At 45.9% G+C, this 27,097-nt stretch overlaps 1 protein-coding gene across 1 annotated transcript in view; it reads right to left on the reverse strand.

Annotated features, from left to right (window-relative positions):
• The window catches only part of LOC147639624 (uncharacterized), a 119,150-nt gene that overhangs the window by 53,457 nt on the left and 38,596 nt on the right, over positions 1-27,097 (reverse strand). Inside the window, exons 5-6 of the mRNA XM_086782022.1 lie at positions 16,603-16,782; positions 2,803-3,063 (exon numbers count right to left, since the gene is read on the reverse strand). Coding sequence (XP_086638148.1) covers positions 2,803-3,063; positions 16,603-16,782 — 441 coding nt within the window. The remainder of the gene's footprint in view (positions 1-2,802; positions 3,064-16,602; positions 16,783-27,097) is intronic.

The following is a 27,097-nucleotide window of genomic DNA, read 5'->3' on the forward strand; positions in this document are numbered from 1 at the left end:
CATACTAACGCCTGGCTCTCCCGATCTCAGCACCCATGGACCGTGGTTCTCCAGAAGCTTGGACTACCCGGTGTTAGCAGCAGAGAGTATCCGTATGAAAGAAGAAGTCTCTATTACTGCTGTTGTAGCCAGCTTGAGAGATAGATGATGGGTTCGCCAGCAGCTACCCGATGATAGGGAGAGCTGGAGTCGCCTGAGCGCAAGGGATAGAAGACTTGTGTGTGCAGCCACCTACAAGGTAAGAGGTGGGGAACCTGTACGCAACAGCCTGCAAAGCAAGAGAGGGAGAAAATCTGCGCAACCACCTATGTGCAGCCGCCAGTGCACAGCCACCTGCGTGCAGCCGCCTGTGTGCAGCCACTTGCAAGGCGAGTGGATGATGACCTGTGCACCTGCCTGTGTGCGGCTGTGGATAAGCAAAAGAGGCCTGTGCAGCCACCTGCGTGCAGCAGCCTATAAGCAAGCGAAAGAAGAAAGGCCAGCGCAGCCACCTGTGTGCAGCAGCCTGAGGGCAAGCGGAAGAAAGGCCAGCGCAGCCACCTATAAGGAAGCGAAAGAGAGGCAATCAGGGTGCAGTCGTGTGGCAAAGCAAGAGAGAAGAGGATCGCCTGGACGCAGCCGTCTGTGGGTAGACGTTGGAGAAGTCGCCTGGCAGCGGACAGATGATCCAAGGTGGTCATGCACACTCGCCTATAAACAAGAGGAGGTTCACTCCTGAGTGATAGAGAGACATCCCACGAACTGCTGGCCGGCCCACCTCATTTGCATGGAGGCGGCCAGTTCCAAAGGTTCCAAGGTGGGTGGTGGGTAGGTGGCCATGCACCCACCCCCACACACATGAGGGGTTCCCTCCCCACCATGACCCAAACGTGGGTGCCCAAAAATGGGTGCCCACCCTACCAAGGACACCAAAAAATATTAAGGAGGGTGCCCACTCATTAATGAGTGTGAACCTGCAACCTTATAAAAAACAAAGGTTAAAAAGAATGCTATAAAATAAACAAGTGCAATACACTTATCACCTGTTCACACGCAACAAAACTCGTCAGAAGACAGAGCAAACTTCACGACTCACTGGCAGGCGTCCCTGCTCAGTAAGTGGCACGTCAAAAAGGCAAACACAAGAATACAAGTCGTGCGAAAACAGTTCCAAACATGCAAAACATGAATGCATGTGCAAACAATATCATGGACATATCCCCCGTTCATGGAACAAGTACTAAACATTCCTGTCAGGCACAATAATGGCACGACAGAAAGCATAAATCTTGGTCTTCCTATGGAGTGACAGTCCCATAGGTAAGACACAAATCCAGGCACGAGCCTCCCTATGGAGTGACAATCCCATAGGCAAGACACGGCATAAATACTGGCTCTTCCATGGCATGACAATCCCATGGATAGAACATAGTCCAGGTCATACACGGGTGGCACCAGTCTGGCTCCCGTCCATGTTATGCAAAAATATTGGCCCCTTCACATGAGACACCGGTCTGGCCTCAAGTGAACGAGACACAAATGTGGAGATAGACCAAATGGTCGGCCAATTGGTGACAGTCAATCAAGAACAATGATGTGTGCTTTGTTGTGTTCCAATGAGTTGCACTAACCTGTAGAATAACTCTAATCCAACCATAGGATTGTGATGTAAGAAGTAGATCTTGCAAAGGCAAAAGTAATGGTCAAATCAATCTAAATGATCTTTTCTGTGCCTTTCAGAGACCTACAGTAAGCCTTTTCTTGCCATTTCTTGCCATCCACATACCAAAGGCAAAGGCCTGGTCTCGATTCAATTTAGGCCATTGCATGCACATTGCAAACAGTAGCCCCCAAAGGACGTCCATGCGTATCTCTCATGGTATAAGCTGTCTATGAATCTCTCTCTAGCTAGCAGAATGAGCCTACCTCAAACCACATCTTGGTCCACACAAAGCTCCCATAGAGGCCCAAAAAGAAGATGGCATACTAATACTGCATCAATAAATATCCATCTCATATGGAATGATTACCCTTCCTAATGCGCATCACATAAGCTGGTGTGTAAGAAAACCCTTGCAAGGCTGACATTGACAAGGCAGAAGACAACGAAAAATAAAAACTTATATAGCCATGCTCTGCTTTCCATATCCAGGTCAATAATCCTGAGGGTCCCTCATGCATTGGAGAGGATAACTGTCTCTCCAGAAACTCCAGCCCTGGACTTATGAATGTCATCCAGTCTCATCAATAAATTATTGGACTCCATCTCCTTCGTTGCCCAAAACATGAACATGAGAAACACCAAAGGTGACAACATATCATGCTGTGGCAACGAGAACCCAATTCATAATGACCACCCTGGAAGGTAAGTCTAGGTTCACAGAGATCCAACACTGAAAGTTCTTCCAAATTTTCTCCGAAGTAGGTGCAAATTGCTGTGATAGGCTGATGTCTACACCCACATCGCAGCCAGCCCAAGCATCTGCCCAAATGTCTGGCAGCAGGATACGTGAAAACCTCTCACTCAGGAACATAATTCAAAAGCCTATGCCAACCTTGCAGAAAAAAAGATACCCCATGCAGCCCTGAAACATTGAAGTTTTTCGATGGCACATCAGGAACGCAGCTGTGTTGTCCGTTAATGTCCAAATCATTCCAATATTTGCAATATATTGAGAATAAATGTCAGGTGTATTAAGAATCTTTACACCAGTTCTTGGAAAGCAAGACCTGCTATTAATTGCTGTGAAGCATGGTTCAGACATTAATCAATATTTTTGTGTCACGTTTAGGCTTCTTGTGCCCACAGTTACAATAACTTACTTCAGAAGGCAAAGTAACACGGATGAAAAATCTTGTCCAGTCTTCATCATACAAAAGATATTCCCCTGTCAGAAGCTCATATAAGAGACAACCGAGACCCCAAACATCGACAGCCCTTCCTACATTCTCATGTTTTGCAGGCATGTAAACTAATTTGTTGTCTTGTTTGATGGTGCACAAGAGCTTCAACATCTCAGGGCTTTTGACGTATTCTGTCCCTCTATTGCGTACAGTGCATTCACCACCCTGTAGAATAGATGCCTACAAACATAAACATAAAAAGGAAGAAGGTCAATTTGCATTTAAGACTTCAAAACCAAGTAAACTATATCCATCCATAATACAGCTGTCTTGCTTCTAGCACTTCAACAAGACTCATAGCATAAATGTAAACCCCCTCTACATTATGGATATAGATATTTTTACGAGCATAACATTAAGTAGTGATTTACCTTGCCAGCAGGCTCTAGCCTAAGTGGTAACACTTTGGCCTTCTGCCACACAGGTGGGTGTGCATAGAACAGTGTTACACTGTTGCATATCCATGAAAAAGCAGGTGCTTTTTGTAGCATATGCGTTGAGTTTCGTGGTGTTTTTCAGGTCCTTGGTGCACGCTGGTGAAGGATTCCCATGAGGTCTGATCATGGACTTGAGAAGGAAGTTTCTGCTATTTTAGAGTAGTTTACAGCAGGCTGGTTATGTCTATGGCCGGCTGAATTTTGTGCACAACCTCGATGTGAGAGCGCGCACAAAAAATCGTGCTTGCATGGACTCTACTGCAGTCTGTACTGTTTGCCTGCTCTAGGAAGGCTAAACTAAGCCTTACTGATGCCTGAGATCAAGTGAGGCACCCCTGCTCATACACATGGTGGGCGCCCACATCTGGACAGCCCATATGGGGCTCTTGGGTGCACTACAAGGGTACACAATTTCTTAAGAAAGCAAGGTCGTGCTAGTTATTTTGGCTTACAAAATAAAATCTTTCCTTCACAATTTTAATGCCATAAAAGTGGGGGAAAAGGGCAATATTTGGGCGCATTCCTTTTTGGCAAAATCTGGCTTTTTCTGGAACCTGCCCAATTCAGCATTTCACGGGTGCAGGAGGGGTGGCTGTAAGTCAAGCATCTTGGGCACTTGGTTCTGCAAGAAAAGCAAAATTTCAAGTAAAAGCTTTGGGCAACCCTCTTCCTGCCTTCATAAACCCTCATGCTAGTTTCTTACCTGCTGATTTCTGCACTTCATCCTCATTTCTGCACTTCATCCTTATTTCTGCACTTCATCCTTGCGTTAATAATATCCAGCCTTTTGACAAATAGTGTGGACTCTTTTGATGGACAGCCGGTACCTCTATCTACTATTCCTGAGGTCGTGCGTGAAGTCTCCACTCAGCCCATGGATCCGCCCCCAAGAACTCAAGCACCCGCCTTCTACAGGCACAAGCACCACCTCAATACATGGACAACCAATTCATGTGACGGTATCTGGTAATGATCCTAATCCTTTTCCTGTTTTTGCTCTGTGCTCAGCCATATCAGCAACATACGGGCTTTATGCACCCACCTCTGCCTCTCAGGAGAGAACCATCACCTACTCTTCAGCCCCCTCAATCTCCTTCCTTTTGTTTTCCCAAGAAAAAAGATCCTTCTATTAGTTACCGAGAAAACAGCCAGAAATGGCTACATACTAACTCGTCCTCGAGAGGAAAACGAGAGATGCATAAAAAGGGGAGAGGATGCTCTTCTCCTCCAGCTGGACGCTCTAGAAAACAACCACACAGGTTGTAAAGCCCCAACCAGATAAACCCTACAAAGTCCCTGGCGTCCTATACCACCAGTACACACCCATCGGATGTAAGCACGGAGTAGTCTCAAGGCCTCGAGTCCAGGTCTAAGGAGCTCTCTCTCAAAATTGACCCATAAAGTGACTTATATAGGCCTCCTATCAACCAGGAGCCAAATATAGCACACGTCTCATAAAAGCTACTAATCCCCCCACTTAAGATGCCTAACCCTGGGCTATGGTTAACCCAACCCGAGGGTCTTAACTCTAGTTAGCCCTGGGACGTAACATACTTCCCCCCTTATGAACCATTGATGTCATCAACAATGAATTCGGGGAATCGCCTCTTCAAAGTACACACTGACTCCCATGTAGCCTCGGACCCTCCCTTCCACTTGATCAAGTACTCTAAATAAACGGTATTCCGAGACCGTTTTGTCCAAAACCAACTCGAGATCTAAGGGGATATACCTAGTCATATCTTCGAGGTTAGGGATCTCCTCCACTGAGACAATCTCATCACCTTCACCCAGACAATCCTTTAAATGACTGATGTAAAAAACAGGGTCAATCTTGATTCCAGAAGGAAGTGCTAACCGATAAGCTACCTCACTAATCTTCTTTGTGATCTGATAAGGACCACAACATCCAGAAGACAGTTTGTAAACCTTACCAGATCTCATCGTTTTAGAGTCCTTTGGGACTTTAAGATACACCCACATGCCCTCTTGTAAGGCTCTAGGAGTTCGTCGTTGGTTGGCGTAAAACTTGTTGAGATATCGAGCTCATCTAGTGAGGCGGTGGACACTGATGACCCGCCTGCTGGAGGATAGGCTTACTGCATTTGGCATAAAAGAATTGGACATGTGAATGTGCACACAATGAAGTCTATGCAGACTAAAGGAATTGTGACACGGCTACCAAACTTTAAAGTTGAAGGTATGCAGAAAATATGTAAAGCATGCCAATTTGGAAAGCAAATAAAGCATGTATTTCCACGTGATAGAAATGTGAGCAGAAATGCACTAGATGTTGTGCATTCAAATGTATGGGGTCCTACAAAGACCATGTCTATGGGAGGCTGCAGGTATTATGTGACATTTATTGATGACCACACAAGCAAAGTGTGGGTATACTTCATGAAGGAGAAAAGAGAGGTGTTCACTCATTTTCAGAATTTCAAAGTTATGGTTGAAAAGCAAACAGGAAAACATGTAAAGTGCCTAAGGTCAGATGGAGGGGGAGAGTACTTCTCCAATGAGTTCTCTGAATTTTTGAAGAAGAATGGTATTCAGAGACAGTTTACATGCAGATACACTCCACAGCAAAATAGAGTTGCTGAGCGGAAAAACAGGCACATTGCTGAGTTTACGCGAGCATTGATGGGAGAAGAATATGCCGCATAGCTATTGGGCTGAGGCTATTTTTACAGCAGTTTACATCATGAACAGGACTCCAACTGCAGCCATACATGATCTAACTCTAGAGGAGAGATCTACTCGCAGAAAACCTGATTTGTCTCATCTGAAAGTCTTTGGATGCATTGCATATGTGCATGTGCCAGATGAGCTGAGAACTAAGCTGGATCCAAAAGCTGAAAAATGTGTGTTTATTGGGTATTCCCTTGAGCAAAAGGGATACATGTGTTATAACCCTGTTACACATGAGTTGAGGGTAAGCAAGGATGTTGTTTTTGATGAGATGAGCACCTGGTATGCTCCTGAAAAAGAAGCTGTTGGGACTAATGTGAGTGGAAATGTGGTTGCACAGAATGGAAGTCACCAATCACAGTCTTTGAGTGGACCAGGAGAGTCCTCATCTAGTGGTTCAGTTGATAGACCATGGAGTGGCAGTCTGCGTCATAATACCAGTCCTGCAAATGTGATTAGTACATCACATAAAGGCAAAGAGAAAGTGGTTGAGCCCCTTGGTATGCCTGACATTTTTGCAGGGCATTCTCATGTTGATGGAGAGTCTAGTGGCTCAGAGATGAGCCTTGATGAGGATCTTGGGATACCAGCTATGAGAACACCTGGTGTAAAGAAGGCTATGGAAGCCATGAATGCAAAGCTGCGAAGATCTGGGAGAGTAAAGAATCCTGTGCAGAGGTTTACCTATGATGGTTATGTGGCACATCACTATGCATACATGGCAAAAGTTGTACAGTTTGTAGAGCCCACATGCATTGATGAGGCTGTTGGAAATGTGTGTTGGGAGAAAGCTATGGATGAGGAGATGGATGCACCATATGGAAATGAGACTTGGGATTTAGTGCAATTGCCTGAAGGCAAGAAAGCCATTGGATGCAAGTGGGTGTACAAAGTAAAACATAATAGTGATGGAAGCATAAGCAGGTACAAGGCTAGATTGGTAGCCAAAGGATATGCGCAGACATATGGCATTGATTATGAGGAAACTTTCAGCCCAGTTGCCAAGATGGCAACAGTGAGAGTTGTGATAGCAGTGATTGCGTCAAAGCAATGGACTTTGCATCAGATGGATGTAAAGAATGCATTCTTGCATGGGGATTTGCAGGAAGAGGTGTATATGTTGCAGCCACCTGGTTATGAGGATGTGAGTCACCCCGAGCATGTTTGCAAGTTGAAGAAAGCCTTGTATGGCTTAAAACAAGCACCAAGAGCATGGTCTGACAAGATTTTTAAATATCTTGTCACTATTGGCTTTCATGTAGCCAATGCAGATTTCTCGCTGTATATGAGACACAGTGATAGAGGGGTTGTGCTTGTTGTCATCTATGTAGATGACCTGATCATTACGGGGGACCATGATGCAGAGATCTTTGATGTAAAGATCTTGCTTAGACAGAAGTTTGAGATGAAGGATCTGGGGAAGCTCAGATATTTCTTGGGTATTGAGGTGATTAGGTCACCACATGGTATTGGATTACTGCAGAAACAGTATGGCTTGGACATGTTGTCCAAGTATGGTATAACAGGCTGTAAGCCTATCTCAGTGCCATTGGATCAGAATGGCAAGTTGAGTGCAGATTCAGGAGAGATTTTGGAGGATCCTACTATGTATAGGCGCATAGTAGGAAGCTTGATCTACATGACGATCACCAGGCCAGATTTGAGCTATGCTGTTGGGTTGGTGAGTCTGTTTATACAAGTTCCTCGGAAGCCACATTTGGATGCATTGAGACGCATACTGAGGTATGTGAGGTCTACTTTGCATTGTGGACTATTTTATGAAACTGGGACAGAGATATGTGTGCGTAGGTACAAAGATTTTGATTGGGCTGGTAGTATCTCAGATAGAAGATCTACTAGTGGCTTCATGTTTTCTTTGGGGAGTGCTGCTATGACTTGGAGCAACAAGAAGCAGCCTACGGGTGCTCTATCTAGTACAGAGGCCGAGTACAGAGGTGCTGCTATGACAGCATGTAAGGTAGCTTGGTTGAGAAAGCTACTTGCAGATTTGAATCTATTAGTGGATAGACAAGTTGTCATTTTCTGTGACAACATTAGCAGTATACTGTTGGCCAGAAACCCAGTGTTTCATGCTCGCACGAAGCATATAGAGGTCCACTACCATTTTGTCAGAGAGAAGGTTTTGGCAGGAGACATTGACCTTGTTTATGTCAGCACACAAGATCAGGTCGCTGACATCTTCACCAAAGCATTGGATACAAAGAAGCTCCGCAGATTCAGGTCGCTGACATCTTCACCAAAGCATTGGGTACAGAGAAGCTCCGCAGATTCAGGGCTTCGCTTGGTGTACATGAGATGGAGTTGAGCTCGAGGGGGAGTGTTGAGATATCGAGCTCATCTAGTGAGGCGGTGGACACTGATGACCCGCCTGGGAAATAGGCCCCACACTTACACCACTGGCATGGTTGGTGTATGCGGCAAGTGGGATGACAGGCTGTGTGACAGCCATTCTAGAGACTGGCACAGTTATAGCACCAGCTCATTTAGTTGGGTTCACACAATAGAGAACCCTAGTATGTATTTGGTTGAGTACCTTTTCATATTGTGTGTACTCTTATCTTTGTATATGGTGTGTTGAGTGTTGAGTGAAGAAGAAGAAGATTTTCAGCCTCTCACCTTGTGTGTTCTCTTTTAGGGTTTTGTGAGTGTGTGTGTGCTTGCAAGAGCTCAAGCTCTCTTCTCCCCTGCATCATTTCAAACTCAGCGCGATCTTGAGCACTCTTTACGCTTTCCCTTGCAATTTCCAGCATGTCTTGCATATCTTGCAAGAAGTCCAGTGCTGATTGCAATTTGACTGCCCTTAACCCAACGGCTATAGGTGACTTTGGTTGATAACCATACATAAGCATGAATGGGCTATAACCAGTAGCCGCATGCTTTTACTGCTATTATAAGCAAACTCAATTTGTGGGAGGTACCTTTCCCACTCATACTGTCTCTTGGAGACATACGCCCTCAACATATCCTCCATAGTCTAGTTAGTCCTCGCTCTCTGACCATCTGACTCAGGATGATCCGAAGATGACATACTCAAACGTGTATCCAATTTGGAAAATACGCATTGCCAAAATTGTGCAATGAATTTGGGATCCCTGTCACTCACAATCTCCTTAGGTAGTCCATAAAGCTTGTACAACTGCTCCACAAAGAGCTGAGCCACCTCGTGACTCTTCACCGTTGACTTAGTAGGGATAAATCTTGCCATCTTTGTCAATCGGTCTACAACCACCAGATTGAGTCATGGCCTCTATTAGTCCGAGGTAATCCAACCACAAAATCCATCGAGATACTTTGCCATTTGTTCTTCGGAATTTGCAATGGATGTAACAATCCACCAACTCTAAGCCTTTCAGCTTTGTTACGCTCGCACCGGGAACACTTTCGCACATAATCCTCGACAAAGGCCTTCATGCGCGGCCAGTTAAAATGCCCGCCAACCAAGGCTAAGGTTCTATGTATACCCGGGTGCCCTGCACTAGGTGCATCATGGCACTCATGCAATATCAAAGTTTGGACGTTCAGATCACTGGGCACACAAACCTTAAGCAGTAATCCACCTCTAATGGAATACTTTTCCAATATCTTTCTCTCAGCAACACTCACCGGAGTGTCCGGAACACTCGGATATCGCAGGCTGCTTCCGACCTGGACCAATTGCTAGATTCGACCAAAATGGGAATCTTGTTGGCAACGCCCTTTGAGACAGAGATAGAAATCAGTCGTTATCTCAGCAAAAGATGATATGGAAGTCCAAAGCCTCCCAGTAGTCCCGAATCTAGACCTCCAGTCTAGGCACCGTTCGATCCCACACTTCCACATCTGCACCCTGAGCAAGGTTGACCACATACTGATGATCACTTGCCTCCGTGGGTAGCTGGAGTGTCTGTACCAAACGTGAAGAAATAAAATTGTGAGTAGAACCGTTGTCAAATAGAATCCGCACGCTTTGGCCGCCTACAAATACCTCAACTCAGAGGAGATTATGGGGACTGAAAGCAAATTCACTTATCTGACATCCACGACAACTACTTGAGGCCAAATGATGAATTTCAACAGAAGAGATCAAAGAGTTACCTTGTAGTTCCGTAATATGTACCGAGGTCTTACCCCCTGAAGACTTCTTCTTCGGACAATCCCGATAGTGATGACCGGGCTGGTTGCACTCAAAGCACAAGTTCTCTTTCTTCGCCTTCGCTAACTGTTCTTCGGTTTGCGGAGCAGATCTTTTCTTGCCTCTCGAGCACTTTTTGGGATTGCGCTGTGACGACTGACCATCCTGGGATGCTGCAACACTACCTCGTTTCTTGTCTTTAGAGGATTTTTGGTTCTTACGTGCAGACTCACCCGCAAGCTCACCACCTCTTCTGACAGCAAGGTGTCATCAAAATTCTTGGCATAGTGGTAGATGTTGTCCAAAGAATGAATATGGTTTCGTAGAACCTCATTCTGATAATTTGGAGGTAGTCCGAATAAATAAAGCATATACACCAACACACGAGGCTCCTCAAGGGCCTTACAACGGTTCACCAAGTCTTTGAACTCCTAGGAATAGTTGTCCAGGCTCTTCTTTCCCATCTCTAATTTGAACAACTTACGAAAGTTTTCAATTTTTTTGATCGAGACAAACTATTGCTTAAACACTTGCAGAAAATCAGCCCATGTTATCGACTTTTCACGAAGGTCCTTCCACCACGCAAATACCTTATGCTGAAGCATAATTTGAATCTAACTAATAAGTTGAGCATCAGTGTATCTGTACAGATCAAAAAAGGTGGTACACTCCACAAGCCAGTTATCCAAGTAAAGCTCCTCACACTCTCTCTTCTCGCCGGAAACAATTCCGGATGAAAAGGCACTTGCAGAGGAGGATTACTAGCTGAAGCTTGGGGAGCCTGGGAGCATAGCTCCGTGAGTTGTCATTGTAGATCAAGCACAGTGGCATACAAAGTATCCACTTGTGGAGATGCAGGAGGTTGAGGAGTAGGAGATGGTTGTGTCGAAGGTAGAGGCGGTTGTACATAACCCGTATACTGAGAATACGGAGTAGCAAACTCTGAAAAAGCATGTAAAAAATTGGGATCCACACCTGTTTGTAAAGCGGGTATGGGTTGTCCCACATACTGAGGGAACACCTGTGGTATACTAGGTTTGAACTGTATCACCATCCTGCGTAGGAGCAATAGATACTGTAGTTACCCCAAGTTGAGTTGTTGCAGGTGAGGCTGATAAAGGTCCAGACACCTCCATAGATGAAACCAAGGTATCCATGTATTCAGCCATGAATCTGTCCAGAAAGAGTACTTGTAAAGAAAGTAAAAGCTTGAGGTGGAGGTGTAAACTTGTCTAAACAGGCGAGAGCAGAGGTGATGCACAAAAAAGAGATCAAAAGCAAGCAGCTCAGGGTGTTAAAAGTTCTGGTCGACTTCAGAATTTTGTGTGCATAAGTGACCAAACACCCGAAAAAGCATAGCCAAAAAAAGCATCTCAGATATGTGCCCACCAAAAAAGCTCCAAATCGACCTGTTTTTTTGGCAAAAAGCACCATGTGTGCTTTTTTACACACACCACGCACCTACCAGCCATATATAGAGTACTCGGCCCTTGCTGATATGTGCCCATATTCTGGCCATCCAGACCAGTTATGGGGTGTCCCCCTTCACACCCGGGCATGCCCACTCATGGGTACCACGGCCACACATGGGCAGTCACACAGGACAGCCTGAATCGGCTCACAGCAGTGCTTTTCCCCTCTCTCTGTGCTGGGCAGTGCCCGTACAGCCTTCTCTACACGTCAAAACCTCCACGCATGATCATCTCTTCACACCTCTCTTTCCTCCTGTATCATGGCGACCAGCAGGGCTGTTCATAGCAGCTCTAGATCAACCTCAAATCTACAGATACCACTTGTAGACAGGTTGACCAGCCCGCACAGAAACCCTAATAGTTCAGCCATGGAGAAAAAAAGCTATAGGATGAAGCCTAGAGACGCAAAAGCGCAGGTACAGACAGAAGGTTTTAGGGCAAAGAATTCCCCCGCATAAAACTCAAAAAAGCACCAAAAGCACGATGCTTTTCTCTCTGCTTTTTCACATGGATATGGAGTTCTTTGCAAAACTCCCACACATCCAACCACACCGATCTTCTCCCTTGAGCCCGGTTACTCCCTGCCTTCCGTCCAAGCGTCCCATACCACCCAAACCTTGGAAAGCGAAAAAGCAACCCAACGACTTAAGCTCCGGAAGATCCAGGCGATGGATTTTCTCCTCTCCTTTCGGAGATTTCCACACTTAATCCAAGTAGGTCTGGCTCTGATACCAATGTAAAGCCCCAACCAGATAAACCCTACGATTAAGCATAAACATGGAAACAAAAGGACATAGCATCAAGCTCACCGCCCAACCATAGAGCCATTCAGGCTCACCCCCGAGCAAGGGGGACAGTAGCATTCGAGACATGGCTCCACGTGCAAAGTCCCTGGCGTCCTATACCACCAATACACACCCATCAGATGTAAGCACGGAGTAGTCTCAAGGCCTCGAGTCCAGGTCTGAGGAGCTCTCTCTCAAAACTCACCCATAAAGTGACTTATATAGGCCTCCTATAAACCAGGAGCCCAATATAGCACATGTCTCATAAAAGCTACTAATCCCCCCACTTAAGATGCCTAACCCTGGGCTATGGTTAACCCAACCCGAGGATCTTAACCCTAGTTAGCCCTGGCACATAACACAGGTGGTCTATAGTGCCAACTGGGCTCGGCACGCACTGTCCGTGAGAAAGGGGCCATGACACCAAATCCTCAAGAAGGCCTCTCGATGCTTCTGCATGTGGTCTGAGACACCCTGAAGCTACCCCCATTGACCATGAATGATTTCAAGCTAGATGCTTTGGATGGACTCCGTTGGCAAGGTGAGGGTGCCTTCAATGGCTTCACTGCATCAAGCTCTCCATATGTGCAATGCAGCTATACTCCTACAAATCTCCCTTCTCTGGCAAGAACCTGGTGACCAACGACCTGTGTATGGACTCTAGAGCTAAGTCTAGCATTGCAGAAATGTGAAGGTGAGAGACCTGAAGGGCTAGTCCCCCACCTTCCTCCTCATATGACATGACAAGCATGCGGCCTCAGTGCCCAAGCAATTGTGCCCCACGTAGGCCCGATCCATAGCGAAAATGCGTAGGACAACCGCCAAACTTGCTGAGCCTTTGGGTAATCCCAAAGACAATGACGCTGAGACTCCTAGGGATGGCCGCATCTCAGACATAATGCTAGTCTACCCCCAATGGCCAACCATGTGCCAACTACCAAGGTCATATGTGCTAGTAGCCACATGAAAAGGGTGATCTTCCATGGCCGAAACTATCACACAACCGCTTCCAAAAATCTAAGAGGAAGTGCGGCACGAGACCCTAGGACCACCAATGTCCAGCCCCTACCGAAGTGCCCTCTACCCCTAACATCTAAATCCTATGGCCTAGCCATGCAGTGTAAGCAAAAAAGGGGGTGCCAGGCATCTCCTCACTATCCTCTGGATCTTGCTATGTCCACTCTCCCGGGTCCCACTAGAGACTCGTGAGAGGCCAACCCTCCCACATCCATAATCGCCAGAGTCTCTCTCTAGCCACCTTGGCTGGTGGAGGGTCAATGTGCCACTCCTATGCATGAAAACCAATCACCCTCACCCTCTATAAGGTGCATCCCCTGAGGTCCTCTAAGGAGGTCTCTGCTCTCTCCAGTCTACCAAGGCCAGCCACTCCGGAGAGATGGCAAAGTCGATGTTGAGGCTAAGTCGGTCTCTACCCCAGATCCCACTAAGGGCTCTCTCCTAAGCCTTTGGGAGCAGCTATCTCAAGTAAGCCAATCTCCAAGTGACCTAGCGAGACCTGTACTCAAAGCTCCCCATGATATGTGCGGGTGAGCCTTGAGTAGACGGACCAAGGGATTCCAGATCAGAGGCTGTCGGAGCCGCTCCTCGAAGGCTACTAGAGCTGACTGCTCAAGGCCCAAGCACGCAAGAGACTGGCTGCAATTCTGTCCTCAAATGTTGGGCTAAAGCCTCGTGCCCGTATCTCTATGAAAATCCATCTCGTACTCTGAGACCAAGGGCCTCCCACGATCGGGATGTGAGCGGAGATCCTAGCCAAGAGGAAGTCCTTCCAAGGCTCACCACCCGGAAGAAGACCTCGAACAATCAACTTGCCCAACAGGCCACGGCTCTAAATGGAGGGGTCAATGATGCCCAAACCCCTCTGCGTCTCGGTAGTGGATGATCACTCTCCAAGCCTCCTCGGAACATGAAGTACATCTGCAAGGTACTTCACTTTGCCATCCTGCATAGACAATGGCACATCTCCAACATGGGCAATTGGATGAGCAGTGTCATCCCCTGTTTCCACAAAACCTGGTCTTTCAAGGTTTTTCATCTCTTAGAAAAAAACATCCAAAAAGCAATTTTTAGGGTTTTTGGAGCAGTTTTAGGGTTTCTAAAATTTATGTCCGTACAGCTCCGTACACGCATCCGTGTCACCCATGCATATGCCCGTACAAGTCTAGGATTGACCGTACATCTGAAAAGCAAGTTGGAGAAGATGTTGATGGCGAAGAAGAAGCTCTCCATGATCATAACGATGCCCACACACACTCCACGATCTCCTTCAATCTTCAATGATCTTGTTCATGGTACTACAAGAGAAGTCCAATCCTTTTTATACTTGTAAGAGAACCCTGCTTTTTACCAAAAAGCCTTCATGCTTTTGCTTTGCCTTTTTATGCTTTGCTTTTCTCTTTTTGCCTTTTGCTTTTGCTCTATTACTCAACTTTTGATGCTTTGCTTTTCTGGCTTTAAGGCCTTGTTTCTTGGCCTTAGCTTTTTGAGAAAGCGCCTTTTAGCTTTTTGGTCCGACTGAGTCTCCTCTTTCCAATGGTGTCCTTGGCTCCCTTTGAGAAAGCACCTTTTAGCTTTTTGGTCCGGCTTAGTCTCCTCTTTCCAATGGTGTCCTTGGCTCGTGGTCAACCCTGTTTGACTTTTTGCTTTTTCTTGTTTTTTGACCAAGAATGGTGCTTTTTCTTAATCAAACCTTATGGACCCTGTCCCCATGTCTTCTTCCACCTATCTGGTGTTCGAGCATGGGTGTCATCATGTGAAATAGAGCTAGGATGGCCAAACAGTTACAACCTCTCCAAAGCAGCCCGCACTTCCCCACACCTGCACTCCCACATTGAGAGGGCCATTGCGTCATCAGATGAGATTGCCATTTGCCCTCAAGGACTACCGCCCTCAAGCACGAGAAATACGGAGACTTTCCCATTGACCAGTAGCCCACTCATGACCATGGTGTTCTCTCCCAGGTAATTGACAATGGAAAACCACACTCTCCCAACTTGTCAAGGTCCAGTGTGAGAATCCAATTTGGGCACAGCTCTCGACCTATCTTCTGGTGTCATGGCTTTTAGATCACCCAGCTCTACAGGATCAAGTGATTCCTTTCTTCCATTCATACAAGGACATCTTTGCATGGACCTACATCGATTTGGACAGTGTGCTGGCAGACATCACAGTGCACACAATCCAAGACCTGTTCGCATGCAGGCCTACAAGCTCAACCCCAAGTATGTAGAGGTGGTCAAGAAGGAATTAGAAAAAATGGAGGATGCGCACATCATCCCCCCCTAGAACACTCAAAGTGACTCTCCCCCATGGTCATCACCCCAAAAAACAAAACCAATAGAATCGAGGTTTTCGTTCTCTCATTAAAGCAATAGCCAAAGACAGTTTTGATCTTCCATCCATGGATAGGAAGCTAGAGGATATAGTTTCATGGATGGTTTCAACGGGTACAACTAGGTGGCAATTCACCCAAATGACCGCACTAAGGCAGCATTTGTCACCCAATGGCCCGGGCACTTACCTCTACGACAAGATGCCTTTCAAGTTTTGCAATGCCCCTGTCATGTTCCAATGCATAGTCACCAACATCTTTCAAGTATATCTTGATAGCTTTCTGCATGCATTCATAGATGATTTCTTCAACCTCACAGGCACCATCATCATGCACCTAAAGGCAGGCCTTCGAACTATTTTTGGTCTTCAATAACTGTCACTACTCTAGGTTGCCTCTTAACCCCTTCTAGTGCCACTTCGTAGTAGTACAAGGCACCCTTCTTGGTCACATAAGAGCTTAGCACTTGACCCCAACAAGATCGTAGCCTCAAGCTACCCCCTCCCATAATTTCAAAGGTGCTCAAGTTTTTGTTGGGCATACCGGCGATCATTGTCACTTCATTGACATGTATGGCGACATTGCTTTACCCCTCACTTGCTGCCTCAGTCTTGAAAATCCATTGCAACGGTACGCACCCTAATCAGTTGCATTCCCAAAAAATAAGATTGTTTTCGAGTTCCACATAACATAATTGTTGATTTCAGAATAAATTGAACATGTAGAAGCCATATGGTGAGCCAAAAATAGCCTGATATGTTGGAAATGGTGAGCATTAAGTCAAACTATCCTCTTGGTAGGTTGTGAAGTACATGCTAAATCACTATGTAATGCTAAGACAATGGCATACCTTACTCTGACCGAAATCAGCGATACAAACTCTGAAAGGCAGATGAGAGCTACCCATTAGCTTTGGCCACACTGGATCCCAAAATTCTTCTTCAGCTTGTATGGTCTCCATTGGTTCTAGTAGAATGTTATCACATTTAAGATCATAGTGAACAACATTGTGCGACTCAAGGACCTTAACCTATCATTAAAAGAATTAAGTCAAATCAAACTTTAGAAAAAATAATATTCAAGAAAAAGAAGATAGCATTTATTTAGACAGAATGTAACTTCTGTGCACTAGATTTAATGCTTGAATAAGGACTGTTGAAATATGTAGTGATGGTATATTGTATGTTTGAGGAAAGCATGGTCCTTGAGTTTAACGTGTTTATTGTAAGGTTCATTTAGAAGATTTCAGACCAAACAAGGGGGGTATCTCAACCAATCACATGCCTTGTGCTGCCAACAAGGTCCCATATGAGTGGGCAATGAAAAAGATGCCATGATCCCACTCCCTCATAATTTGTCACGCTTTCTCTCTGCCCTAGAAGATCCCTGGATTCTGGCCCAAGTGGCCATGAGGGTGTGGATGATATCACTCCAAATCCTGCAAATGTATTGTGTATCATAAAACAAAGTGCCCTCAATGCCTTCAGTGCATCTAGCCTTCCAAGTGTGCCAGGCTGCAATGCTAGCAATAATCTCCCATGCACTGTCCAACCTCTGTGCAGATGGGATGTATCCTAACTCTTGCAGGTCCAGAAGTCAGCACCGCCGAGCAACTCCCTGACTGATCATAATGACCAGATCCTTGACAATCCCCTCATACCTAAGCTATAGGCCCGACTGTGCCAACCAAATGATAGCACCAAAAGAAATGTAAACATCCCTCCTCATCCTAACTCTTGCAGGTCCTAAAGTCAGCACCACCGAGCAACTCCCTGACTGATCAGAATGACCAGATCCCTGACAATCCACTCTCATAACTAAGCTATAGGCCCGACTGTGCCAACCAAATGATAGCACCAAAAGAAATGTAAGCATCCCTCTATTAGTAGGCATCTCCTGTCAGTACTTTACACAGCATGGCCATTGTTGTAGGTGTGCCCGCACATTTAGGTGTTTCTCCATTTTGACCCCATTTTTCAATTTTTCCCCCATTTTTTACTGGTTGTGGGGCTGTTGTTTGCTGGCCGACTTGTGCTGTACTGGCCGACTTGGTGCCTTCTACCTGGCCGACTGGCTGTTTGGAGTCGTGGACATGGCCAGCAGCCAGCCTGGCCAACCAGCATAGGAGTGGTATAAATACCACCCATGGTCCCACACTCCTGATTTGTACCGGATCTTTTGTATAGAACAGAGTTCATATAGTTAATATAGTTTTCTTTTCTTTCTTTCTTTCTCTCTCTCTCTCTCTCTCTCTCTCTCTCTCTCTCTCTCTCTCTGTCTCTTCTACGGTTTGCTCTCTACTGCATTTGTCTCATACTTCTGCTATACAATCTGACATGGTATCAGAGCCCCAAAGTGGCTTGAAGCTTGGAGACAGTGGGAGCTTGAGGGTTTGCTGATTTGTGGTGCTGATTGGAGATTGCTTGGGCTGTTCCGGACTTGGAGATCGGGTAGAAGGGGGGCATCACCGTTGGACAGCCACCTTGCATATTATTTGCAGCCTCTGCTTCATTTATTTTACACCCACCCTCCCTTCACAAGACTTTGTGAACCCTTGAGATGGCAGACTTGCTGGAGATGGCTAAGAAGCACGTGAAGATCCCTATTCTTGCACATTCCCGGTGGATCGACAGTTGGACGGGACCAACTACGGCATATGGAAGGTAATGATGGAGTCTATCTTGGAGTCTTATGACTTGACTGATTTCATTGTGGTTGGTGTTCCACAGTCGGAGTTGGAGGATGGGGAGCTCTTACCCTCTACTCGGAAAGAACGGGAGGCTCAAGCACAGTTGTGGGATCGTGTCAATGCCCGTGTGTGTTCTTTCATCTTCCTTAACTGCACACCACAGGTGATTAATCATATCAAACATATGATGCTGGCCAGAGGGATTTGGCAGCATTTGTCTTCTCTGTATAAGAGGGTATCACCCATGAAGTGGATCTCCTTGGAAGTGCAGATGCGGGTGATGAATCCTGCAAAGTCTTCCACGATGCGGGAGCAAATCAACAAGTTGTAGGCTCTTCGGCAAGAGGTTCTTCGGGCTGGGAAGGAGATATCTTCAGAGAACATGGCCATCACTTTGATGTCTCCTCTGACCTCTCAGTACTCAATTTTCTACTCCTCTTTGATCACCAGTGACAGGCTTAGCACCATTACTTGGGAGGAGCTTGTGCCTATGGTCTTGGACCAAGAAGAGCGTTATACGAACCCTCCGGGCAGAGGTTCTAAGGCCTTGACAAGCCAGCGGTCGAAAGGCCGTAACAACAACAATAAGGGCAAAGGGAAGTCTTCATCGGAGAAGCCTTCTGAGAAAAAGCACGATTTAGAGCATGATAATTTGAAGGCTGAGTGGACCTGTGACAATTGTGGCAAGAAAGGCCACTATTGGAGGAAATGTCCTAAGTGGTGTACCAAGAACAACTGCCAAGACCAGGCACATGACTCCTTCCTAAGAGTTATTACAAGATCTTAAACGGCAGTCAGGTCGCATTTTCATTGGCGACAATTCCACTATACCGATTGATAGTGAGGGCAGGATGGAGATTATTCCCGATGATAAAGGGGGGAAGCATTCCTCTCGTGTTCTTTACGTCACAGCACTTGGTTTTCATGTATTGTATGTGCATGAGGTTTCCAAGACTGGCTTCCAGGTGGAGTTTGAAGAGCATTCTTTTGCTCTAAAGGACAAAGAAACAAGCCAGGTTGTATGGGAAGGCGGAGGGGAGATGGTATCTAAAAACTCTTAGCACTCTCTTCTCTGACAAGCACTCAGATCGGTGACTTGTGGCACTTCCGTTTTGGCTAGTTGAATGTGGATGCACTGCGGCAGGCTTTCCGGGACCAAATGGTGGATAGCTTGCTAGATGTTGGCAGCAAGCAGGAACAACGTAGTTCTTGCATTCGTGGTAGGCAGCACAGCACAGGGAATATTTCCGAATCATGCTACTAGGGGGGCTTCGAAACCTTTGGAGTTGGTACACACTCACTTGTGTGGACCTATGCACACCCATCCTTGGGAGGTTCTTTGTACTTTATGTTGCTTGTTGATGATTGTAGCAAATTTACATGGGTTTATTTCCTTTCCCAAAAGGACCAACCTTTTGCTCGGTTCAAGGAGTGGCATGTTATGGTGGAGGAGGAGTTTGGATTGCAGGTAAAGACTCTTCCGGTTGACAAAGGAGGAGAGTTCTCTTCTAATGCGTTTGTGCAATTTTGTGTAGAACATGGCATCAAGCGGGAGCTGGCCAATAGAGGTTCACCTTCGGAGAATGGAGTGGTTGAGCGAAAGAACCAAACTGTGGTGGAGATGGCGAGGACAATGCTCGAGCATCGTGATCTTCCTCGTCCACTTTGGGGAGAGGCTATGGCTACGGCTGTCCATATCCTCAACCGATCTCCGACGACATCAATACCAAAGATGACTCCATTTGAGGCTTATTTTGGCAAGAAACCAGATGTCTCGCATTTCCGTGTGTTTGGGAGTGATGCCTATTTTCACATTCCAAAAAAGCAGAGGGGGAAGCTCGACTCGAAGTCCCAGAAGCTTATATTTGTGGAATATAACTCTCTTTCCAAATGCTATAGGTTGTATGAACAAGATCGAAACGAGGTTGTTATCAGCAAAGATGTTGTCTTTGATGAGCATGTTCCAACTTCCACCGTTGATGAGCCGCCACTTCCTAGAGAACCAGATGAGTCTGAGGATGATTTCCAATCTATTGTTCCAGCTAGACAAACTCAGTCATTTGTAGAGGTTGAGCCCGAAGCTGAAGATGAGACCAAACAATAGCAGGAGGCTTCGTGTTCTGTTCGAGTACCAAAGTGGTTGTTAGACACCCTTCGGGAGTCAGGTGTTACGGAGCTTTCCTCCAAGTGGACCACAGAGGACAAACCTCGAAGATCGCAAAGAGTTCGTGACAAAAGTCATTCAGCGGAGCTGTGACAGGTAAACTATGCTTTGATGTCTCGTATCATTCGGGACATAGAGCCCACTTCCGTGAAGGAAGCTCTCTCTCGGGAGACTTGGAGGAAAGCCATGCAAGTGGAACTGGATGCCACAGAGAAGAATAAAATTTGACAGCTGGTTCCAAGGCTATCAAAATGGTCAGTCATTGGTGTCAAGTGGGCCTTTAAGACCAAGTATACGTCTGATGGGTTGGTGAACAAGCATGAAGCCAGACTTGTGGCTAAGGGTTATGCTCAGTGGCCTAGCATTGACTATGAGGATACCTTTGCACCGACAACAAGGATGACCATGATTCGGATTGTTGTTGCACTTGCCTCTTCTCAGCAGTGGCCCGTATATCAGATGGATATAGAATCCGCGTTCCTTATTAATGGTGACTTGGAGGACGAGGTGTATGTTGAGCAGCCTTCCGGCTTTGAGGTTCCGGGATCAAAGGGGATGGTTTACAGGTTGCGGAACGCCTTGTATGGCCTTAAGCACGCTCCCAGGGCTTGGAATCAAAAGATTGATTCCTTCTTTTTACGGACAGGATTTCAAAGATCAGTTGCAAATCCTAATTTGTATCTCTTTCAGGAACGCGGTTTGGTCACGTTGATTATCCGGTATGTTGATGATCTCATTCTCACTGGCGGTCATATGGAGCACATAGCGGTGACGAAGGTTGGCTTGTCAAAGGAGTTTGAGATGACCGACTTAGGCTTACTCCTTTTCTTCTTGTAATTGGAGATTTGGCAGACTGGACCCAAAGGGGGTTCTTTGTTTCTCAACAGCGGCATGTTCATGAGTTGCTTGAGGCCTTTGGGATGGAGAATTGCACGCCTATTACTTCACCGATGGACCCGAACACCAAGCTTACAGTGAATGATCCTTGTGAGTAGGTTGATGCCTCTTATGTATTGAAAGCTCGTTGGTTCATTGATTTGGTTGTTGAACACCAGACTCGACTTGAGCTTTCCTGTGGGACTGTTGAGCTCATTCATGCAGACGCCTTTGAAGACTCATTGGGACGCAAGATTGCGGATCTTGCAGTATCTACAGGTTACGAAGCATCTTGGACTCTTCTATGACACTAGAGGGGGAATGACGGATGGAGTCCGACTCCAAGGTTGGAGTGACTCAGATTAGGGAGGAGATCCAGACACGAGGAGATCTACATCAGGCTATGGATTTACCCTTGGCTGAGAAGCTATTTCATGGAGTAGCAAGAGGCAGCCAACTATTGCCTTGTCATCTACAGAGGCAGAGTACCGGGCTGCTTGTGGTGCTGCTTGCGAGGTTGTGTGCTTACGGTCTTCCATGCCCGGACCAAGCACAAAGAGATACAAAAGATTTTAGCTATGAAATGAAATGATATGATATGATATATTAACGTCTTCAAAAGGCCAAAATGACCTATGAGACCAAAAAGGTTACAACAATTGGTGGATCTGATACAATGTCTGTGTAAGAAAAGCTAAAAACAACTAACTGAAACTGAAATAACTGTGAGGAAAAGTACAGTACTAGGAGCTCCTAATGGATAACATCTGGGAGGAAAACTCTAGCAACAAAGGTTAGCATCTTGCTTGCTTGTTTATTGTTCAACGGAGAACAATGCGGCGGACCTCTTCACGAAGTCTCTACCTCAGGCTATGCTCCGGCAGCACTCCATCTCACTGGGGTTGGTTCCACATCCAGGAGCTGAGAGGGGGTTTTAGGGGCCATTGTTGTGGGTGTGCCCACCCATTTAGGTGTTTCTCCATTTTGTCCCCATTTTTCTATGTTTTTTCCCATTTTTTACTAGTTGTGGGGTGGTTGTGCGCTGGCCGACTTGTGCCTTGTACCTAGCCAACTAATCTCTTGCTGGCCGACCGCTTGTTTGCAGTCATGGACATGGCCAGCAGCCAGTCAGTTGTCTTTTGCCTAGCCAACCAACATAGGTGGGTGGTATAAATACCACCCATGGACCCCCACTCCTGATTTGTACCGGATCTTGTGTATAGAGGAGAGTTTATACAGCTTCTCTCTCTCTCTCTCTCTCTCTCTCTCTCTCTCTCTCTCTCTCTCTCTCTCTCTCTTCTCTGCTTTGTTCTCTACAGCAGTTGTCTCATATTTCCGTTGTGCATTCCGACACCCTCATCATCCTTCCAAGGAGATGTGCTATGGCAATCCAAATCCTCTGTGCTTCCCTGCACTCCCATAAGCAATGGTAAACTGTCTCTGAAGCTTCTGCACATCTTAGACATGCACGGCTAGCACCAACAACCAATCTCTACTAGTTGGTGGCAAGACTACCAAGTAGAGAGCCAAATAAAGGAGGATATATATGTCCTCCTGCAAAAGTGCCACAACCTCTGCCAAAAAGTCCTTTGAATGTCAGGTGTGATACCATAAGCCTCCCAATGAGGTCTAAGAGTAGGGACTCTCTAAATGTGTCCCAAGACAACACACGTGGCATTCCCCACAGTATAATTAAATAAAGGCATGCTTTTCATCAAGTTAGGAGCATCCCTTCACTCCCACTCACTGGGTCCAAATACAAATACATGATAGGGCATCCGTCGTACAACCAAAGGCTCCATGCAGTTGTGATCATCCCTAGGGGAAGATCAATATAAAAGTGCTTCCCTGCTCTACCACCAACTCTCACACGACACAAATCAGGCCCTCGGTGATATCCTGCAGCATGGGGAGACTCATAACCTATAGAGGTACACCTTCCCCTGAAAAGACTCCCAACCACGAGTCTTCCAAGGTTGTCCCTGTGATCCAGTGGTTGGGTATGGCAGCATCAATCTACACAATCCTCTGACTAGTGCCCCTCCGATGTTATGTAAGCACCCCTCTGAGATCCTCCGTGAGGCTTTTAAGCCTCTTCCAATCCAACACTGTGGGGAAGTGAGTCTCCCGACCACCCCACTACTGAATATGCATAGCCACCCAAGAGGTCTACCATACTCATCCAAGATCAAGTCATTCCACATAATGGGCTATCTATTGGCCTCCTTGGTTGATGGCAGCTAACGGCAAAGGTATGTGAACCAAGAGCCTCTCATGCAATCCCAAGCCTGTAGAAGGGATCTAACCAAAAGGGAGAATGGGGAGCAATGCTCTAGCATTGAAAAGATAAAGCATGGGCTGTATATCCACTCCCCCGAGGCCCAACAGCATGTCCCACTCTGCACATCCTTTCAAAGCTTCTTCAACACCGTGAAGACCTACATCTAATCCCCCTGACACCAATGGTTTGCCCCGGTTTCACCAGAAGGGTCTTCTTTATTCATGGGTTCCAAGTGGACTACCCTTTCTTTCGTTGTCTTTCATTGGAGGTGGGAGATTTCTCCAAGAACGAGGCTCCTCTTATTTCGACAGTTAATGATGATAAAAAGAATGCTAAAGCAAAAGCACAATTTTGTGCGGAGTTCAATATGAAAGACTCAGGAGAGCTTAGATATTTCCTTGGGGTAGAAATAATCAAAGGTGACAAAGCATATGTGCTTTCACAAATGAAATATGTTTTATACATGTTGGAACAATATGGTTAGATAAATTGCAAACTTATAGCCATACCCTTGGAGGTAAATGTGAAGCTTGAAGCAGACAAAGGATCAATATTTGAAGATGAAAGCATGTATAGACAGCTTGTGGAAAAACTAATTTATCTCACAATTACAAGGCCAGATATTGCTCATGCAATTGGAGTGGTAAGTCAATTTATGCAAAGCCCGAGAAAGCCTCGCACGGATGCAATGAGGAGAATTTTGAGATACATCAAAGGCACGGTGAATCATGGACTTCACTATTGGTGTGAAGATGAGTTTGAACCTCATACATACTGTAATGCACATTGGGCAAGTGATCCATCAACAAGGAGAAGCACCATAGGCATCTGTTGCCCAATTGTGAATGTTTTGTTTCTTGGACATCAAAGAAACAACCTATAGTAGCCTTAAGCACTACAAAAGCAGAATATAGCTTCAGCACAAGCAGCATGTAAAGTTGCATGGATGAAACGATTATTTGCAAATTTGGAAAAAAGCTTGAAAGAGCCAATACCTATATACAGTGATAACATGAGTTCCATTCAATTGGGCAAGAATCTTACGTTTCATGCCCGAATGAAACAAATTGAGGTGTATTATCACTTTGTGAGAGAAAAAGTGTTAGACGGGCAAGTGGATCTAAGGTTTGTGAAAGACTAAAGGTCAAATTGCGAATATCTTCACCAAAGCATTGGTAAGAAATGAAATGAAATGAAATCTGTATTAACATCTTTGAAAGGCCAAAATGACCTATGAGACCAAAAGTTACAAATAATCTGGTCAGATGAAGTACGAATGTCAATGGTGTGTAACAGAAAAAAGTGAGAAAAGATCTAAAGATCTATAGATCTAGAGATCAAGAGTAACATGGGAAACTTGGGAAGCTACTAAGAGGGGACGAAAGTGTGGGCGTGTGAGCCTCATGCCTCATGAATGTGTGAGGGTATAGACGGGCCCTCAGTGGTTGGATGAAATCCCTCATAGGTCGCTGAAGCATGAAGACAAGCTCCTCCGGAGTGAACTACCTGGAGGGGAGCATATTTTTTATGGTTTATAAAACACATTTTGAGGACTAAAACCGGTAGAATTGAGGAGTTGTTCTTATTTTGATTCATTGAACCCCACATAAAGAAAGAATGAAAAGTAAATTATTTAGTGTTCCTAAATAGGAAATGTTATAATGCCGGCCTGGTATTAGGGCACTTCGAATCTCATTGATGAAGTCAGAGATGTAGAATCCAATTAGAATACAAGAAAAGGGAAGCAATAGCTGCCTCCCTCAGGGATGAGGAACTGATGCATTACATTATGCACCTTGTTGAGGTCCAAGCTACCCTTTAGAGTGGTTTTCTATTGTGAGTTAAGCTTCTTCAGATAAAAAGCTTTTTTGTAATAAGCTCTTCCTAGCTCTTTTTTCTAATACATACTTCAAGTTCTTCTATAAAAAAAAGGAAATGTTATAATGCGAACAACTCCTCTTTCAACGCCCTTGCCTGGAGGTACACAGTTAGAGTCTACCGCTGGTGATTTGCAATGATCTCTCTAATCCTCCCATGCCATCTGGATCTTCTACGGATACCCCGAGGTCTAGGGCGTCTGTCCCAACATAGCTGAGAGGCACGCTCAAGAGTGACCCCTCTGGATGCGGCTGTGTTTGCTGTGCTGAAGTGGTGCTCCCAAAGAAATCAATAAGCTGTCTCTGCACAAGACCTGTGTGTGCTACTCCTCCATGTATGAGAGTCTCTATATGCTGGCATATCTCTAGTGGAAAAAGTCCTAGGCATCTCTGGTCACTGTAGTCCATCACTCTGGCAAGGGGGCCAAACCCCTCTCTGAAAAGGCAATGGAACCTCCCTCTAATCTCATAGTACACGGGGCATCAGCAGATGTCAGCAGATGTAGTGCTCCTCCGTCTCTGACTCTAGCTGACATATACACTGCTCTGCCGGTACTCTCTGTGGTCCATATCTACCTATCTCAATCCTCAGCTGATGAGAGGAAGTGCGGATCTGACCAATAGTGCATCTGATGCCATGTAACAAATGCACCCCTCAGGTGTAGGCCCCATCCCCTTTCATATGATGATGTGGAATGGTAAGAGATACTTGTGATGTCAGGTTGGGGTCAATGTGCCCCCTACATAGCAGTTTGCACCAGTTCTCATGAGCATAAGGAAAAAGGTGTTTCATTGGAGCTCTAGGAAACTGGACTTAGAGAAAATCAGGGGAAAGGGAAGGGGAAGAGAAGGGGTTGGGGAGGGAGAGAGGGGGAGAGGGGACAGAAACGCGAGAGAGGTTTAAGAGGCAGGGGGCACGGAGGGTGAGCAAGGGCGTAGAAGGGGCGGAGGGGGGTTGAACACACAAAGATGGGAGAAGGCTGAGGCAAAAAATGGGGAGAGGGCTGGAGGCAGAGAAGGAGACACACAGGCGCGGTGTCGTGCCATGGCACGTCTATGGTGTGAAACCATGCATATGAGGCCATTAAATGCAAATCCAGATGCATGGGATTAAGTGCCATGACTTGAGTCATTATATGATACCTAAGTACATATGTTCATATTGTAAATGAGGTTCAATAAGACGAGCTGAGGCTGAGCCAGGTCTCGAAGCCTCTGTACATGAGTGTGGTGTCAATCATGGAGTTTTTATGCTTATGGTAGACCTTGTAGTAGGGAACACCCTTCTCATCATGTATGGGAAATGTGAGAGCATGTATGATGCAAGGATTGGTTTTGAAAGAATGCCTTTTCGAGATATCGTGTCTTGGAATGCCATGATTTCTGTTCTTACTCGGAATGAGCAGAACAAGGAGGCTCTGGGTTGTATGATGAGATGCAAATTGAAGGCATCAGACC

Source organism: Cibotium barometz, chromosome 3, assembly GCF_041138505.1.
Source record: "Cibotium barometz isolate CiBa-2024 chromosome 3, ASM4113850v1, whole genome shotgun sequence".
Taxonomy (NCBI): Eukaryota; Viridiplantae; Streptophyta; class Polypodiopsida; order Cyatheales; family Cibotiaceae; genus Cibotium; species Cibotium barometz.